Here is a 17,543-nt window from a genome sequence, read left to right on the forward strand (position 1 = left end):
AGGTTAAAACAGATAGAGGAGTCTTACCATATCTCATCTAAGAGCTCTTAAGAGCATTTGGCAAAAAAATCAGTTAGAGGTTAGACCTCAGGGATAACAAGAATTTCTTGTCACTTCTAATGGAAAAATGTGCCACAAAATTCAACTGAATTCATCACTGGTTATAAAAAATTCCAAATAAGTATATCATAAATATTGTATATCCTTTGTTGAATTGAAGATGAATCCATAATGGCACTTTCTGGATCTTACAGGGTTCAAAAGAGGGTTTCACATAACTATGTCGTGACTACAACCTGCCTTCAAGTGATTGTAAGATTACATCTACTGTTAAACGCATCCCGATTTCAGAGACGTTGAAATACGCATCTAAAAAAAAGTGTACATTGGGGCTTCCCTGGTGGTGCAGTGGTTGAGAGTCCGCCTGCCAATGCAGGGGACACGGGTTCATGCCCCGATCCAGGAAGATCCCACATGCCGCGGAGCGGCTGGGCCCGTGAGCCATGGCGCTGAGCCTGCGCGTCCAGAGCCTGTGCTCAGCAGCGGGAGAGGCCACAACAGTGAGAGGCAAAAAAAAAAAAAAAAGTGTACATTGTTTGTCATTTTTACTACTCTTCCTTAAAACTGACCCCCATGAGACTTTTTTAAAAATCAATGTTAGCTAGTAATATTACAATGAATCTACAATTTAAAGCTACTAAAGTATTCAAACCACAATTCCCAAATATTTCTAGATATACTTAGTGACAATATGGAGGCTGAAATAGATTATTCCTTCTCACTGCAGAGCCAGTAGTTTGGAGGTTCCAATAGAATAACAACAAAAACAAAAACTGGGAATGAATTAAAACCAATTTTGCAGTTACCTAGCCTGGGAATGAGTAATTACTCCAATGAGTGCAATGTTTGATAGTCTCAAATAAGTACAGATACACTTTTCATAAGAAAGCCAGACAATTTCAAAAATACTTACTTTTTGGACGTGGGACCAGAAATTCCAAGATCTATAAATGGATAGAAGAAAAAAGAATTTAAACCTCTATACTCAGCTTAAATGATATGACATTTAAAAGATCAAAGAATCAGAGGTCTAGCAAAAGTCCATATTTTGCCTACAGATGACTGCATTTAGTTTTACAAAGGAGAAACCATGTTAGGAAACATATTCTCAAGTCTAACATTTTCTTTCACTTCACGTTATTCTTAAGGATCATATTTGAATGTCTACTGGTGTCCAGAAAAGAGTGAACATAGCAGGCTTGAGACTGCTATCTTAGGAAAGCCCGTGTGGCTGGGGACCTTGCTAATATCAATTGTCCTCTATACTGAGATAAAAGTTTTCCTAATGATAAGCGTGGATCACTGTATCTAAACTGCACAAACAAGGTGTATGCTGAAAATCTGCTTTCCTTCCACGAGACTGATATTTTGGTACATGCCAGGCAGAGTGCCTACAGGACCAGCATCCAATAAAAACCCTGGATGCTGAGTCTCTAAAGGGCTTTCCTGGGCAGGAACATCCCAGGGGTTGCTGCATGTTTGTGTGTTCTTCCCCTCAAGGGGAAGAGAGAGCATAAGGAAGTCCATGTGTGGATTCTTCTGGATGCTGCCTGTGTCTCTGCCCCTGATGATCCAGCTGTGTATCCTTACTATGCTGCTGTAATAAACCTTAGCTGTGAGTACAACTACGCGCTGACTCCCTTGAGTCCTTCTAGCGGATCTATAAATGTGTGGGTGGTCTTGGGGACTCCTGACCCAACGGGCTTAGTCATTCTGCTCTAAGCTCAATTCATTTATTATTTCAGCAAATATTTACTGAACCCTACATATGCTAGGCACTGCTCTAAGCAGTTGGGATAGGTTAGTTACAAAAACAAAGAGCCCAACCCCAGAGGAATTTGCATTCTGATGGGTGAGATGGATGATAAAACAATAAAATAATAAAAGAGTATACAGGCTGCTAGAAGATGATACGGCAAGCCTATGGAAAATGGAAAGCAGCAGGGTAAGGGGGAACTGGTGGGGTAGGCTGAGAGTGAGGGGCAGGCAGGATTAAATAGGGTGTTCAAGGAAGGCCTCATAGGGGTGAAGCTTACGCAAAGCTGAGCAGAGATCTGGGGAAGAGCTTTCTAGGCACCTCTGCCTAATGGTAACTCTATGTTTAACATTTCCAGAAACTGCCAAACTGCTTCCCATAGCAGCTGCCCAATGTTACATTCTCACCAGCAATGTTAGAGGGTTTTAATTTCTCCACATCCTTATCAAGACTGGTTATGATCTGCCTTTTTAATTATAGCCATCTTAATGGGTGTGAAGGGATGGTTCACTGTGGTTTTGATATGCATTTCACAGATGACTGATGTTGAGCCTCTTTTCACGTGTACATTGGCCACATGTATATATTCTTTGGAGAAATGTCTTTTTTAAATCATTTGACCATTTAAAAATTGGGTTGTCTTTTCATTATTGAGTTATAAGAGTTCTTTACTTATTCTGGATATTACACTGTCTTGATGGTCTCCTGGGTGGCACAAAAGTTTTTAATTCTGATGCAGTCCTATTTATCTTTTATTTTCTACTGTTGCTTGTGCTTTTGCTGTCACATCTAGGAACATTATCTAATCCAAGGTCATCAATATTTACTCATAAATTTTCTGCTAAAAGTTTCATCATTTTGACTCCTACACTTAGTTCTAGATTCATTTGGAATTAATTACTTTGGGGTAAATAAAAAGTCTAACTTCATCCTTTTACATGTGGATATCCACTTGTCCTAGCACTGTTTGTTGAAAAGGTGATTCTTTTCAACAAATTCTGTTCAACAAATTCTTTTCAACAAATCAAAAAGGTGAACTGTCCTGGCACCTTTGTTGAAAGTCAACTGACCACAGATGTGTAAGCTTATTGGTAGCCTGTCATTCTATTCCACTGATGTGTATGCCTATTCCTATGCAGTACCACTCGTCTTAATTACTGTAGCTTTGTAGTTGAGTTTTGAAATCATGAAGTGTGAGTCTTTCAAAATGATTCTTCTTTATTCAAAATGTTTTGGCTTATTCTGGCTTCCTTACATTTCCATATAAATCTTAGGTTCAGCTTGTCAATTTCTGTAAAAAAAAAGGAAAGCTGCAATATTGATAAGGAGTATGAAGATAAAAATTTTTTCAGTTTTGGAATATGTTTTCATTAATAAAATATTTACTTACAGTGAAATTCAGTGGGACTTTTTTGCGGGGTGTTGTACATTTCTATAAATTTTGACAAATACGTGGGTTCACGTAATCATCACTACAATCAGGATTCACAGCAATTTAATCACTCAAAAATATTCTCTCTTTGCAACCCAAACTTCCCCTTACTCCTAACCCTGGCAACCACTGATACATTCCCTATAGTTCTGCCTTAACAAAAGTAAACTGTATATGTTGTATGTGTTTTTGTTTTTTTGCTGTACGTGGGCCTCTCACTGTTGTGGTCTCTCCCGCTGCAGAGCACAGGCTCCGGACACGCAGGCTCAGCGGCCATGGCTCACGGGCTCAGCCGCTCCGTGGCACGTGGGATCTTCCCAGACCGGGGCACAAACCCGTGTCCCCTGCATCGGCAGGCGGACTCTCAACCACTGTGCCACCAGGGAAGCCCAAAAGTAAACTGTATAAGTGGAATTACCAGTATATAATTTTTTTATGTCTGGCTTCTTTCACTTAGCATAATGTATTTGAGATTCATCTGTGCTCTTGTGTACATCAATAGTTCATTCCTTTTCATTTCTAAGTAGTATTCTAATGAAGAGGTTTACCACAGTTTGCTTATACATTTACCCCGTGAAAGACATTTCGGTTGTTTCTGGCATTTTAAAATAATACTCCTATAAAGATACATGGACAAGTTTTTGTGAGAACATATGTTTTCATTTCTCTAGGACAAGTACCTAGACATGTATTTACGGAGTCATATTAAGTATAGGTTTAACTATAAGAAACTGCTAAACTGATTTCCATGGCAACACTATGTTGTATTCCCAACAGCAAAGTGTGAGAATTCCAGAGGCTCCACACCCTTGGTAAGTAGAAAGTACTGTCAGCTCTTCTCTTCTTTTAAAAATTTTAGTCATTCTAATGGGTGTATAGTAAGATGAGACTTCTAAAAAGACTGATACAATTCACATATCATAAAATTCATACTGTTAAAAGAGTAAAATTCAGTGCAAAGTGTATGTTCACAAGGTGGTGAAATCATCAACACACTCTAATTTCAAAACATTTTCATCACCCCAAAGGAATCCCCATCCCCATTAGCAGTCACTCTGACCACTACTAATGTACATTCTGCTTCTAAAGATTCCCCTGCTTTGGACATTTCATATAAATGTAATCATATAATATGTGGCTTTTTGTATTTGGCTTCTTTCACCTAGCAAACTATTTTCAAGGTTCATCTTCTTTTTATGGCTGATTATTTTATGAATGTACCACATTTTGTTTATCTGTTCAACAGTTGATGGACTTTTGGGTTGTTCCCACTTGTTGGCTGTTATAAAAATTGCTTCTGTGAATATCTGTGTACAAGTCATGTGGACATATGTTTTCAATTCTCTTGGATGTATAGCTAGGACTGAAATTGCTGTGCCACATGGAAACTATGTTTAACTTTTGGAGAACTGCATCATTTTACATCCCTACCAGCACTGTGTGAATTCTAATTTCTCTACATCCTAGCCAATATTTGTTATTATCTTTTTGGTGATAGCCTTCCTAGTGAGTGTGAAGTGGCCAGTCATTGTGGTTTTTGACTTGCATTTCTCTGATGGCTAATGACATTCAACATCTTTTCACGTACTTATTGGCCACCTGTGCTTTTTTTTTTGGAGAAATACCTATTCAAATCCTTTTCCGATTTTTAAATTGTTTTACTTTTTATTATTGAATTGTAAGAGTTCTTTATATATTATGGATGTAAGTCCCTTATGAGATATATGGGAATATTTTCTCCCATTCTGTGGGTCGTTTTTCCACTTTCTGGATGGTATCAATTTGTAACACAAAAGTTTTTAATTTTGATGAATTTTTATTAATTTATTTTTTCTTTGATTGCTTGTATTTTCACTATTATATCTAAGAAGCCACTGCCTCATTTAAGGTCATAAAGACTTGCACTTAGTTTTTTTCCTAGGAGTTTTACAGATTTATCTTACATTTAGATCTTTGATTCATTTTGAATTGATTTTTGTGGATGGTATAAGGAAGAGGCCCAACTTCATTCATTTGCATGTGGCTATCCAGTTATCCAAGCATATTTTTTGAAAAGATTGTCCTTTCCCACTTTGAATGGTCCTGGAATCCTTGAAAAAATTGTTTGACAATGTATGTGAGGTTAATTTCTGAGATCTTTATTCATTCTATTGGTCTATCTTTCTATCCTTAAGCCAATACCATTTGTCCTGATGACTGCAGCTTTGTAGAAGTTTTGATATTGCAAAATATGACTACTTCGAATTTATGCTTCTTTATCCAGATTGTCTGGCTATTTCTCAAGTGGGTCTGCTTGCTTCAGTTGAGATAATTTTAAAGGTGGCTGCCACCTGAGGGATGTGTGCTAGTGGCACTTTCAGCCCTGGAGGTATAAAGTCTTTATTTCTGAAGGAAGATCTAGACAGTACATTATAATATTCAGTAAAAGCAGTTACTACTGCAGACTATCCACCAGCAAGATAAAATTTTAAAGTAGGAAGAAATATTCAAATAACCTCTCCGTGGTTGTTATCAAAGCATTTTCATGAATGTCCAGACCAAGGACGATGAATGGGAAAAAAAGTATGTCCACAGGATAATGCATAGGAAAAAAGGTCTGTCTCAGGGATCTGCTAAATTTTTGATATAGCTTTGAGTAAAATGAAAGGTATCTGTGATGGTAAACCCATTCACCTTAATAAAAAAATTAAATTCAGAGTTGTTTTAAAAAAGGCAATCTTTATAATAGCTGCCCTCATCTCCTAGGACCCTCTCCTTCACTTAGCCAGCTCTAGCCACTAGCCTCGTTGGTACTCCTTGAATATTTCAGGCAATCTTCTGCCCCAGTGCTTTTGCACTGGCTCTCTCTTTTGCCTGCAGATATTCTCCTTCAGATATCCGTATGGTTCATTCCTTTACCTTCAAATCTTTGCTCAAATTTTACCTTCTCAGTGAGGCCTACTCTAACTCCCACTCTGTAGGACTCACAATCCCTCTTGGCGTGTTCTGTTTTTGTTCTCCATGGCACTAGAAAATTCATTTATTTGAAAATATTTAATGTTTGTCTCTGCCCTTCTAAGCATCTTATTAATAGAAATTTATACCTGTTTTGTTCATGATTTATCTCTAGAGCCTAGAAGACTGCCTGGTGCTCAATAAATATTTGTTCAATGAGTAACTGAAATGAACTTGGATACTCAATTGGTAAATATACTGCATTTAAGCTACTCTATGTTATTTCCAAGAGAAATAAAAAAATTAAGTACCTCTTAAACATAATACACTTGGTTTCATACTTGTACATGCTCTCTAATTACACCTTCTGTAATTTAGATTAAAAGTGTCCTGGGTATTGCTTGGGAGACAACGGCAGAGTGACTGTGTATCTTCCAAGGAACTGTACTGGGTAAAGCGCTAAGAATTTCTGTCTGCTCCTTGACACACTCGCCTGTAAGTGAATCCAGAAACAATACATACGAACAGATAGAGAAAAAAATTCACGTACGATTCTGTTGAAGAAAACTATATTACTCACTGCCTACTAAGCTGGCAAGAGATGAGTCAAGATCACTCCCAAGAGCTTTGCTTGCTGCCATTGCAGAACTGGGAGGTACCACTGAGATGGGCGCAGGCTGCCCGGCTGGTGCCATGGTTGGCATCAGAAGATCACCTAGACCATCAAACACTGGAAATCAAATAGACCGGGTTCAGAATAACTGCAAAAAAACCCATATGCAAAATTAAAGGGACACTGCCTTTTGAAAAACTATAGAAACAAGTGAATGTATTTACAATCTTATAAAAGAAGGCATTTCATTCACACTTTTAACGACTATAACACCAAAAAAGAACATCTCTGCATATGTCTACTCATAAAGTATGGGAATACTAATGAACGTGAAGATGGAAAAGAAAATCTGTATAATGTACAGGAAAGAGCATAGACTTTGGAATCAGAATTGGGCTCAAATTCAGCTGCATGCCTCACTAACATGTGACTCTGAGAAAGTGACTGAGCTTTAGTTTTCTCATTTGAAAGTGGGGAGAGTACCACTACTACACGGATTTGTTGTGAAAACTAAAATAGATAATATATGTCACACCTTTATTATAATGCTTGCTTTATATAGGTACTCAGTGTGTAGTATTTACAATGCTTACTTTTATAACAATTCTTAAACGAGAAAGGAAGGCCGAATCTCCTAGTTTCTATGAAATCAGTGCTGGAATAAAACCTGATCTAATGGTCAGTACCTAGTAATAAGTATCTGAAAAACAGTTGACCATATTGTGGAAGTAAGAATTTTGATTTTCTTCTCTCATTACAGTATTCACTTTTGGTTCTAACTTTAAGGGCATAGCTACAGTAAACACTATTTTAAACATCAGGAATCATGCCATTATGGATGGTTCCTGATCAGCATATAACAAATGATCACTTGTTTAGTTCCTGGAATACAGAAAGACCATTCAAAATGAAGGCTCATAGGATGTGTGCAAAAGTTATTGCTGATAACTATGTCAAGGTTTTATGGTTGTTAATTTTTTATCAAAAAACTATGCATATTTACCATACACACCACTCTACAATAATTCTAAGTTGAAAAAACGATAGCATTCAACTAGGCACTGGCAAAGGAAGCAACCAAATTGTCAAGCAGGGGATATATTTAGGGTGTTTCTGAAACACATTTGATTGCCAAAAACTCACCAATTGAAAATTTGTAGTAAGGACCCAGCATGGGAAGAGTAGAATGGAAGAGAATACAAACAAAATGACAGCAGGATGAAAGGTTAAAGGCAGGCAAAGAATACTATTTGTGTCAACTTCATAAAACCAAGGGCCAGGCAAGCTTCAGAGGGTGTAAGCAACAGCAGTGGGAGTGTCCACACGTTAAGATACTGCACAAAGATTTAGCACAAAGTATTTGTTTTCCCTTAACCTTCTCCAAACCATGTGCATGTAAGCTCATGCAAACAGATGGGTGTGCATGTTAAGTTAGATTTCTGCTAAAAGTTAAAAACAAACACAGAAAGGGATTGCAGGTTACTCTTAGAGCTACCAAAATGTACAGAAAATATTTACTTTAAATTATAGAATGAGAGATTTATCGAACAGTTTTAAAACAAGGTCATCACTCAATATTTGCTTATAAATTTCCTGATATCACGCTAGCCTTAGGTGGTGTACTTTATAATCAGAACCAATAAAAAGCATGTTTGAAAATCACTGCCTCACCTGACGGATCAAAGGAGCTGCTGCTAGAAGTTGAAGGTGTGGTTCCAAAAGCTGCCTCAAAATTGGGCTGTAGCAGGTTATTCTGAGCAGGAGTTACTGGTGATGGAGAAGGGGCCATGAAAGAACCCCCAAATCCTGGGGAAAAAATAATTCCAGAGAAATATAAGCAGAAACAACTAAAGATAAGTAAAGGCCATTAAAACAGACTCAGAAAAAGTCATAGAAGACCAAAAAGGAATTGAATGCATATGGATGAGAAGGCACTGAAACCCAGGAAGTTAGTTTTTAAAAAGTTTTTCAACTACCTTGAAACCTGTCATGTATTAATGAGCGATTTAAGTTAACTGGAAATAAGAGAGCACACAAGACTGTATACCCTTGTTAAAAGAACCTGCAGCTATCTAATCTACTGTTATAATGGAGTACATAAAGCTAAGAAGGTCTCACCAGGGTTAAACTTCAGATAATTATTTTCATCGTATTTAAATTTTGCCTCTTCAAATCACAATACCAGGTAGCTAGAAAATGCTTAGTTGTACACACTGGCTCGGTATAATAATAAAAGGCAAATCAGAAAAGTATGCGTGTACTCTGCCATCAAATCCTCCTTAATATATTTCACGTACGTTCCAGTCCCACTGCTGCTACTGAGAAGTTTAGGCTCACCCAACACAACCCGAGGGGGCTTTCTGCTTCTAACCCGTACCTCCTCCAATCTAGCCTCTACGGTGCAGCCAGAGTGATCTTTCTGAGTGGAAAACGTCTCTGAAATCCTTCACTGGCTCCCCTTAGCTTTCAGATTCATAAAATGCAGGTTCCTCTGCATGGCAAACAAGCTCATCTGTCTCTGGGCCCTTCCCCATCCCTGCAAACTCAGTTGCAGCCATAATGCACCGTAGTGAGTCAAATGCCAACTCTGGGGGGGCTTCCTTACCTTATATTGCCTGCTGCTGCTACCAGCCACAACGCGCCCTGCCCCTCCCACCGCCGGTACACGTGGGTTACGCGCTCTGCCTCTGCGTCCTCAGCGCCTGGTACATCTCTCCACCCCAGCCTAGGAATGGCTTTTTGGTGTCAGGAACTGTTTCCTCTTGTTTTCACCTTTTCCACTAATATTCAACAAAATGCCTAAAACACTGAATTACACTTACTGAATGAAGGGCAACTTCTGAATTTAAAAGGTGAGGAAAAATCAAAGCCTACTGTAAAGTAACCAAACCTCAAATTAAATATTTCTCTTTTGAAGTCTGGAAGTAAAGTACTGCTCTCAATCAAGAGACAGAAGCAGAGCTCACTCTGTTTCGCTTCCGTACAAAATTATGCAGCCTGTGAAGAAAGTGATTTCTTAATAAGACATTAGATGATGTTCTATTATCAAAAATGTATTACTACCACTAGTACAGATTATGGCATGGTTGCCTCAGAATGGTCTATTATGGAAGAACATGGTTTTCCTGTTTAATGTCAACCTCAGAAGTCAACCTCATATCCTTCAACATACCTAACCTCCCTTAATAATCCATTTCCCACTGTCATCCAGGAATCTGTCTCTAGCTTTCAAACATCTGTATTTTCAGCTGGTACATCATGAGAGGAATCTGACAGCTTTACTCTTCACTGTGTGAAATAATATTTCCTTCTATTTGTTATAAACTTAACTCTCAAGGGTCCAGCCAGACTCTGTCTGAGATACGGGTAATACCTGCATCCCACCAGTAATCTCGATGACTTGGAGAGACTTATTCTGTTAGTCGGTTCTCCTTGGCCACAGCAGTTGCCTTTTCTAGAATTTTCTCTAGTGTCACCACACTGGGTGCACCAAACAGAACTTGAAATTTTTACTCAAGGAGTAGAAGGTGACTAAGATGATATTTTATCCATAGTTCAATTGTGGAATTGGTACTATCTGACAGTTCTAGAAGTAAATTAAATGAAGAAGAATAACAAGTTTTTCTGGGAGATAAGCCCATTTTTAAGAGATTATCCACTTAGCCTTTATTTTCTAGTTTTAAATTACAAACCAAGTTTTGATAAAGCTTTCTCCCCAATTTTGAGATGATTCTTGATTTTTGGTTTAAAATCTCTAAAAATCACTTTTAAAATTTACACTACATCTACACTACATCTTTATTGCATTTCCCTTGTTATTTACATGCATATTTATGCCCTCAAAAAAATCTAACCTCAGTCAAGCATAAGGTGAGATCTCTTCCCAGTCAAGCAACGGACATTATATTCTGGACAGTCTGAACCTCCCATTACTGTGTCTGTGTATTATTTTTCTTTTTTACTCTTTCACAATCGTCTTATTACTGAAAGCCAATAATACAAGATTCTAGAGACTCACATAATACAACCTTCTCTCTCTCTCTTTTTTTTTTAATTCAAATTCCTACTTTGAACCTGATGGCAGTTGTGGACTTCTTTATTTATTTTTTTTTTTGCGGTACGCGGGCCTCTCACTGTTGTGGCCTCTCCCGTTGCGGAGCACAGGCTACGGATGTGCAGGCTCAGCAGCCCTGGCTCACGGGCCCAGCCGCTCCGCAGCATGTGGGATCTTCCCGGACCGGGGCACGAACCCGTGTCCCCTGCATCGGCAGGCAGACTCTCAACCACTGCACCGCCAGGGAAGCCCAGTTGTGGACTTCTTTGTTATCCATGATTAGGCTCATTTACCTTTTAAAATAATGTTCCTCTTTATTTCAATAGCCTGTGGACTTATCTGATCTGTCTCCACAGACACACACACAGATATAACCCAAGTGCTAAGCTTCACTGCAAATTACTGTCATACAGGGCCCCGAATGTTTGTCCTATCACTGATATTCATCAAATAAATATGTCTAGGCAATGTGAAAGCTCAGAATAGCCACTGTCAGCTAGATTACCTATACAAATATGACTGTGATTTTATACTGTATATATTTGCAGGGTTTGTGTTTATTCATTTTTTGGCTAGGAAAGTTGCTTCTGGTTCATAAGATAGAATTACATTAATGGTCCATGATATTCTTCACTGAAAACATGGCTTCTTGCTATTTTGTTACTTGAGCAAGCGTGAAAAATGTTTTTCTATAAGCAAAACAGAAGTATGAAAAACCAGCCCGAATAATTAAGACCTGGAGAAGTTAGAAGTAATTTAAAATTTCCTATATCAGGATATTAGGTGAAAATTTCTTACATCAGGATATTGGCCCATGCCAAGTAAATCAGACACAGAAATGTACAAACTCAATTTCAAGAAATATTTGGAAAGCAAACTAGACATTAAAACCCATTTATACCTATTTATATTAAAAAATTAATTAATTTAAATAGGAAAAAAATAGAGGAAAACATGTACACAAAAATACCTTTCCCATCACTGAAATAATCACAAGAAGATACGGTGGAAAAGGGGGAAAGGGCACAGTCAACAACACCTATGTAGGGCTTCCCTGGTGGTGCAGTGGTTGAGAATCCACCTGCCAATGCAGGGGACACGGGTTAGGTCCCTGGTCCGGGAGGATCCCATGTGCTGCGGAGCAGCTGGGCCCATGCGCCACAACTGGTAAGCCTGTGTTCTGGAGCCCAGGAGCCACAACTGCTGAGCCTGCGTGCTGCAACTGCTGAAGCCCGCGTGCCTGGAACCCGTGCTCCACAATGAGAGAGGCCACCACAATGAGAGAGGCCACCGCAATGAGAAGCCCGCACGCCGCAATGAAGAGTGGCCCCCCCCCCGCAAGTAGAGAAAGCCCGTGCGCAGCAACGAAGACCCAACACAGCCACAAATAAATAAATAAAATTAATTAATTAAAAAAAAAAAAACAGCACCTATGTAAATGACACTGTCACTTTCAGCACTGATTTCTGCTCTTTTCTACTGCATTTTACTAAGATTTCTGGATGGACAACACAGTTGAGTAATCTAAGCTTGCTTCTAGTGAAGGGACCTGACTTGCATTATCTGTGCACTTCCCCCGTGGGACCCATCCATGTACCAAGCTGAGCGGTGGAGGCTCAGCTACCTGCTCTTAGACTCAGCAGTAGGTGACAGAACCCTTCCTGCTCGTTACAGGTGTATTTGAGATCCATCTCATCTCCCAGGATCAAATCTCTCAGCTCTGTCACTGACGTCTGACTTGGCACTGGAAGGGAACAGTGGCTTTCACCACTGGCCTCTCTGCTCCTGTTTCTAGTGTACCTGGCTCTTTTGGAAACACAGTATCTCAGGTTCTAGCCCTGGAAGCACAGAGCGCCCAAACAAACTGGGGACACTGGAGAAGACGACATGGCTTTGCAGCACTGGATGTGGTCAGTGGTGGCTGACCACTCTGCCAGGCTTCTGTCTGGCAGGCTTCAAACCCCTTGCTGGGGTCTGTGGCAGGATGGGGGCTACCCAGAGAGAAAGAAAGACTTCTGAGAATTTTGCAAAAAGCCAGAACGTTTGATTTCATGTGCTACCTGAAGCTTAATTATAACTTCAGAGCAAAAGGTTTATAATTAGCAACCTCATGTAAAAATTGACAAGGTCATTTCCCCCTAATATGCTATTTCTGTGGCCCGTTAAAATCCTTTTGCTGAACCTTGAAAACATGGATTAAGTTTACTGGTTTAGTAAGAGCTTCAAAGTTACTGTGACCAATTTGAAGCTGTTATGAAGACTACCTAGGTCAGGAGAAAAGCCAGGCAAGGTAGTACTGTTTTCCCCAAGTAACCAGCTGTGGTCTGTGTTAAGTGCACTGCCTCTTATACTTGTAGCTTCCGAAGTCCACAGTGACATCACAGTGGAACCTGGCTCTTCACCCTTCAGGAAAATATCGGTTGGCAGTTACTGGTTTGAAGTGGATTCAGAAAACAAGAGTGTCATGTTTAACCAGGGTAGTCTGGAGAGAATGGGGAAAATGCAAAAGAAATGCTATTGCCCCTGGTAAAGACTGTTAAACCTGTCTGAATGACCGATAGAAGGAAAGGGTAACAGCTGGGCTGTGATGACACCTCCAGACTCTGGACCTTGTGTCCAACTTCCTACAACTTGGAAAGCTGATGAGGGTCCTTTAATGAGGTCACTGGTCATCACTAATCCAAGAAAGAATGTTCCTTAGTCTGCTGTTCCTGGTGTCAGGATTGTTCATTACACTAAAAAAATGAGAACTAGCCTCTCACCCTATCAGGGGCTACCTGGGTAGCAGGGAATTGAAGCTGAGAGACTCCAGACATTGGTGACTTCCTTGTGCTGATGTGAGTCACACTCTCATCAGCCCCTTGCCAGCCTTGTGACAAAATCCATCCCTTGTGATGACAGGAGAGGGACATCAAAGCTGCATCTGAGTGTCTGTGGCCTCGGCGATGCCACTGCCGTACCTCCTGTTATGTACCCTTCTAAGTCAAGTCAGAGCAAGGCAAACCAGCAGCGTCTGCCGAGAGGCTGTTGACTGAGAACTTGAACCTGAAACTTACTACTGTGGTCTGACAACTGGCAAATGCTTTGCTTGTAACAATAATAATGTCTAGGTCTAGCTATCATTAAGCACACTTTGATTTGGTCCCAAGGAAAACTATTAGTTGGCTTTTACGATCTTTGAGTCGCTGAAATGTTTCCTGTTATTCTATCTATCCCATCCTGGCAATGAGCAATAATCGTGGGCACCTTGTGCCAATCTACTTCACACTATGGCCCTGTTGAACTGGGATCACTCCAGGGGTTTTCAGATAGAATAATCAGTTATTTTACAGTAACATATAGGTAGCAGCGGCTTCAACCCAAGGGTGGAACTCTGTAACAGTTTCTCATGTTACAGAACCAACTGTCAAATATCACGGTACTTTTCCCCACAAATTCCTTAAAAAAAAAAAGGTGGTCATGGGCAATACAAGATAAAAATTGCTATAAGCACATTACCTCCTTAATAAACAAAAAAGGAATGTGCTAACTGAAAGTAACTCATATTAAGAGCACCCAAGGAGCCACAGGGGTGGCTTGTGTACAGCTGTGATTTTAAGACCAATTTCATCAAATCCTGGGAGATAATCAACCTTCTATTACACAATGTCTTGCTTTTCAGTTTCATGTCTCAAAAGGGAAAGAAAACATGCACCTTGAAATTTATATAATATCTGTTACTTATAAAAATACACCCAAACTTAACTTTAACAAAACACCATTTTATGTAAATGTAATTAATTACCAGCTAGTAGGTCTGCCGATGCTGACGAGCTAGAAGCAGCCTGAGATGCAGGTTGGGGTTCAGAAGCACTACTTCCAAATGCATCTACCCATTATCCATTATGCAGCAAAAAAGTAAAAGAGTGTAAACAGTAAGTACAGCAAGTAAGGGAAGTGATTTCCCGAGAAATGCACAGACATGACACTCTGTGAGGTAAGCTTGTCTCCTGTGGATGTGTTAAATGACTTAGTGGACTGAATTGTGCTCTGACCAGTTTATTCTCTCAAAAGATGAGTTCTAGGCTATTTAAGAATTAACATCTCTGTAAGAGTAGGAGAATTCTTTTTCTTTTCTTTAAGAATAAAACTCTGGGACTAAATTCTGTAAATTCTAATTCCTATCCAAACAGGATCAAAGTTTTTAAAATTTTTGCCCAAAGGTAAAATGAAAGAATCTTCCCACTTAGAACTCTATTAAATAAAATTTAACAAACTTAATTTAAACAGCAGCAGCCCTACTTGTACCTATATATTAAATTTCAGTGTTTATTTGCACAAGTTTTGAGCCCCTGAATGTCACAGACTGTGACATCTTTGTACGCCATGATGTGTCAGTGTACTATAGGTACTCAGTGTGGGTTTAATTTGCTAAGGATGGTATTTTACCCCATAGCATACACATTTATAGATGTTCACGAAGAAATCACTTCAAACCTGGACTTTTCCCTATAAATTTACTGCTAATAGAAGACTTCGAATGTATCATCCAAATGAGTAGTTCAAGAGTTAATTCAGTACATCTGCCTGTCTTCTGATAACACACAGGAAAAGGAAAATGCATTTAAATCAGTGAAACCTCTTCCAGTTCTCTGGGAGGATTTAGAAACATTAAACGCAACATAAATAAACCCTATAGAATAATGTATGACATCTAGAGCTTATGCTTTCAGTTCCGACTGGCTTATGTCTTTTCAATTCTGAATTATCTATGTTTATATTGCTTTTAAGAGCTTAGAAATGTTGATTTAGCCAACAGATCAGGATCACTAAGGAAGAGCAGTAGAAGGAAATTCCAACCAGCTGATTCTACGTTAGGACGAACAAAAAGTTAAAAACACAAAGACTTCAAATGAAAAGACTGCAAATGAAAAATGATCTGGTTTTGTTAGGACATGCACTAAAAAATATGATGAACTGACGAGCATGTAGATGATGATGACAAAAGGAAAAGATCTGAACGTAAGTTTACATTTAAAAGATGGAAATAACTTCACATAGTCGAAAGAAAAAAGACCAAGTATCATGAAACAGAAGATCTAAAAGCTATTCTGAGGGAATAAAAGATTCTATGAGTGTTGAAGGAGGAGAGATACGCACCCCCGAAAAGGTCTATCACACCTGAAGAATCCACCTTTGCTGGCGACGCAGTGGTTGCAGGAGATGGTGCTACAAATGTATCCACTGTAGCAAAGCACAGAACAGGACAAAGTGCATGTCACCCAAAGGAAAATGAAACCATGAGCCTTGACAAACGGCTTCTTGAGATTTCATGTTGAATAGCCCGAAGACTGTAGACAATCTTAACAGTTAAGGAAAAGCCAACAGATTTTAAAATACATGCTTTCCAGAAGAAAATAAAACTTTTGACTCCTGAGGTCAGAGGTTTTAGTGTGAAAAAGAGGTTTTCTCTTTTCAATCGGCAGTAGATTTGAAATATTTACCCTCATCAGTTGGGGATGGACACAAAACGAGACTTTTTTTTTAATTGTAAAGTGAGTTTTGAGTGTAAAAGAACTCAAGACGAACCCGCGTGTTTTCACATCTGCCTCTCCACATATGATGCCCACAAGACATCTCGGAAGGCTTCACCTTGGCAAAAGCACTCACCGGATAGGAGGTCAGCAGTGAGAGAACTCTCAGGCACGGGAGAGGCCCCTTGTGGTGGAGAGGAGAAAGCATCTTCCAAAAGTGAAACAAACCAAAACCAAGCAGAGGTAAGTAGAGAGCTGAAATCAAAGTCACAAGTCTAACAAGTGCATTATCACAGGTGAGGACAAAGGGCTTAGTCATGAAAACATCTAGGCAAATTAGTGTAAAGGAAGGCGGGAGTTGGCTTTACCTGTCCCAAACAGGTCTATGCTAGGAGCAGCATCTGGCTTAGGTGCGGGGGCGACATCGGGAGCAGACTCAAATAAATCTAAGACCAAGAACACACATGCCTTTACTCAATTGGACAAACCCGCCTGAAACAGCATCACTTTCCAGTTGTGCATGAGCACTCTGGAGGGTTCTGAAACGAGCTGCAAATGGTTGCTGGAGAACCATTTAATGACACAGTCACCATGCAGACAGAGGTGCGGATGCAGTACATCACAAGGACCAGAATTCAATCCACCAGGTGGAAAGAGTTCAACAACAGTGACAAAAAAAAAATTACCACCAAAGATATCTAGAGCAGGAGGAGCGGTGGTGGTGGCGGCAGAGGTGGTGGCAGTGGTGGCAGCGGCAGCTGTGGTGGCAGCGGTAGTGGCAGCGGCGGCAGCTGCGACGGCGGGAGCAGGAGAAGGAGTGGTGGCGGGAACCGGAGGGGCTGTGCTAGCTGTAGGGGTAACTACAGGAACACTGGTCTCAGGTGGCTTCATTGCAAAGAGGTCCAGCTCGGGTGCAGCCTCTGCACTACCTTCAGATGGGGCAAAGGGGTCTTGGGGAAAGGAAAGTGGAGACACATACGGCATCAGTAAGGAAACAGACAACAGAGAGGCGTCTAAACTATAGGTACGAGACACCTGGCACAGATATTCACATGCGAGCTAGGCATTAGGCGGCCTGCTTTGAGCTACTACCCTATTAGCAGGGGTCAGTCATTAGGATGTTTTTCTAAAGAGAAAAGAAAATGTAGTAGGCACCACGAAGTTCAGAAACGGAAACACTT

The 17,543-nt window shown here is 39.9% G+C and overlaps 1 protein-coding gene across 4 annotated transcripts in view; it reads right to left on the reverse strand.

Moving 5' to 3' along the window:
• The window catches only part of SNAP91 (synaptosome associated protein 91), a 151,447-nt gene that overhangs the window by 15,649 nt on the left and 118,255 nt on the right, over nt 1–17,543 (reverse strand). Inside the window, exons 18-25 of one of the 4 annotated variants that reach the window (XM_024757430.1) lie at nt 17,049–17,312; nt 16,731–16,808; nt 16,499–16,570; nt 15,989–16,072; nt 14,634–14,717; nt 8,467–8,601; nt 6,763–6,912; nt 974–1,004 (exon numbers count right to left, since the gene is read on the reverse strand). In XM_024757430.1, the coding sequence (XP_024613198.1) occupies nt 974–1,004; nt 6,763–6,912; nt 8,467–8,601; nt 14,634–14,717; nt 15,989–16,072; nt 16,499–16,570; nt 16,731–16,808; nt 17,049–17,312 (898 nt within the window). The remainder of the gene's footprint in view (nt 1–973; nt 1,005–6,762; nt 6,913–8,466; nt 8,602–14,633; nt 14,718–15,988; nt 16,073–16,498; nt 16,571–16,730; nt 16,809–17,048; nt 17,313–17,543) is intronic. The other 3 variants (XM_024757431.1, XM_024757433.1, XM_024757434.1) reach the window with 3 other exon arrangements.

Source organism: Neophocaena asiaeorientalis, unplaced genomic scaffold (genome assembly GCF_003031525.2).
Source record: "Neophocaena asiaeorientalis asiaeorientalis breed wild unplaced genomic scaffold, Neophocaena_asiaeorientalis_V1.1 scaffold253, whole genome shotgun sequence".
Lineage (NCBI taxonomy): Eukaryota > Metazoa > Chordata > Mammalia > Artiodactyla > Phocoenidae > Neophocaena > Neophocaena asiaeorientalis.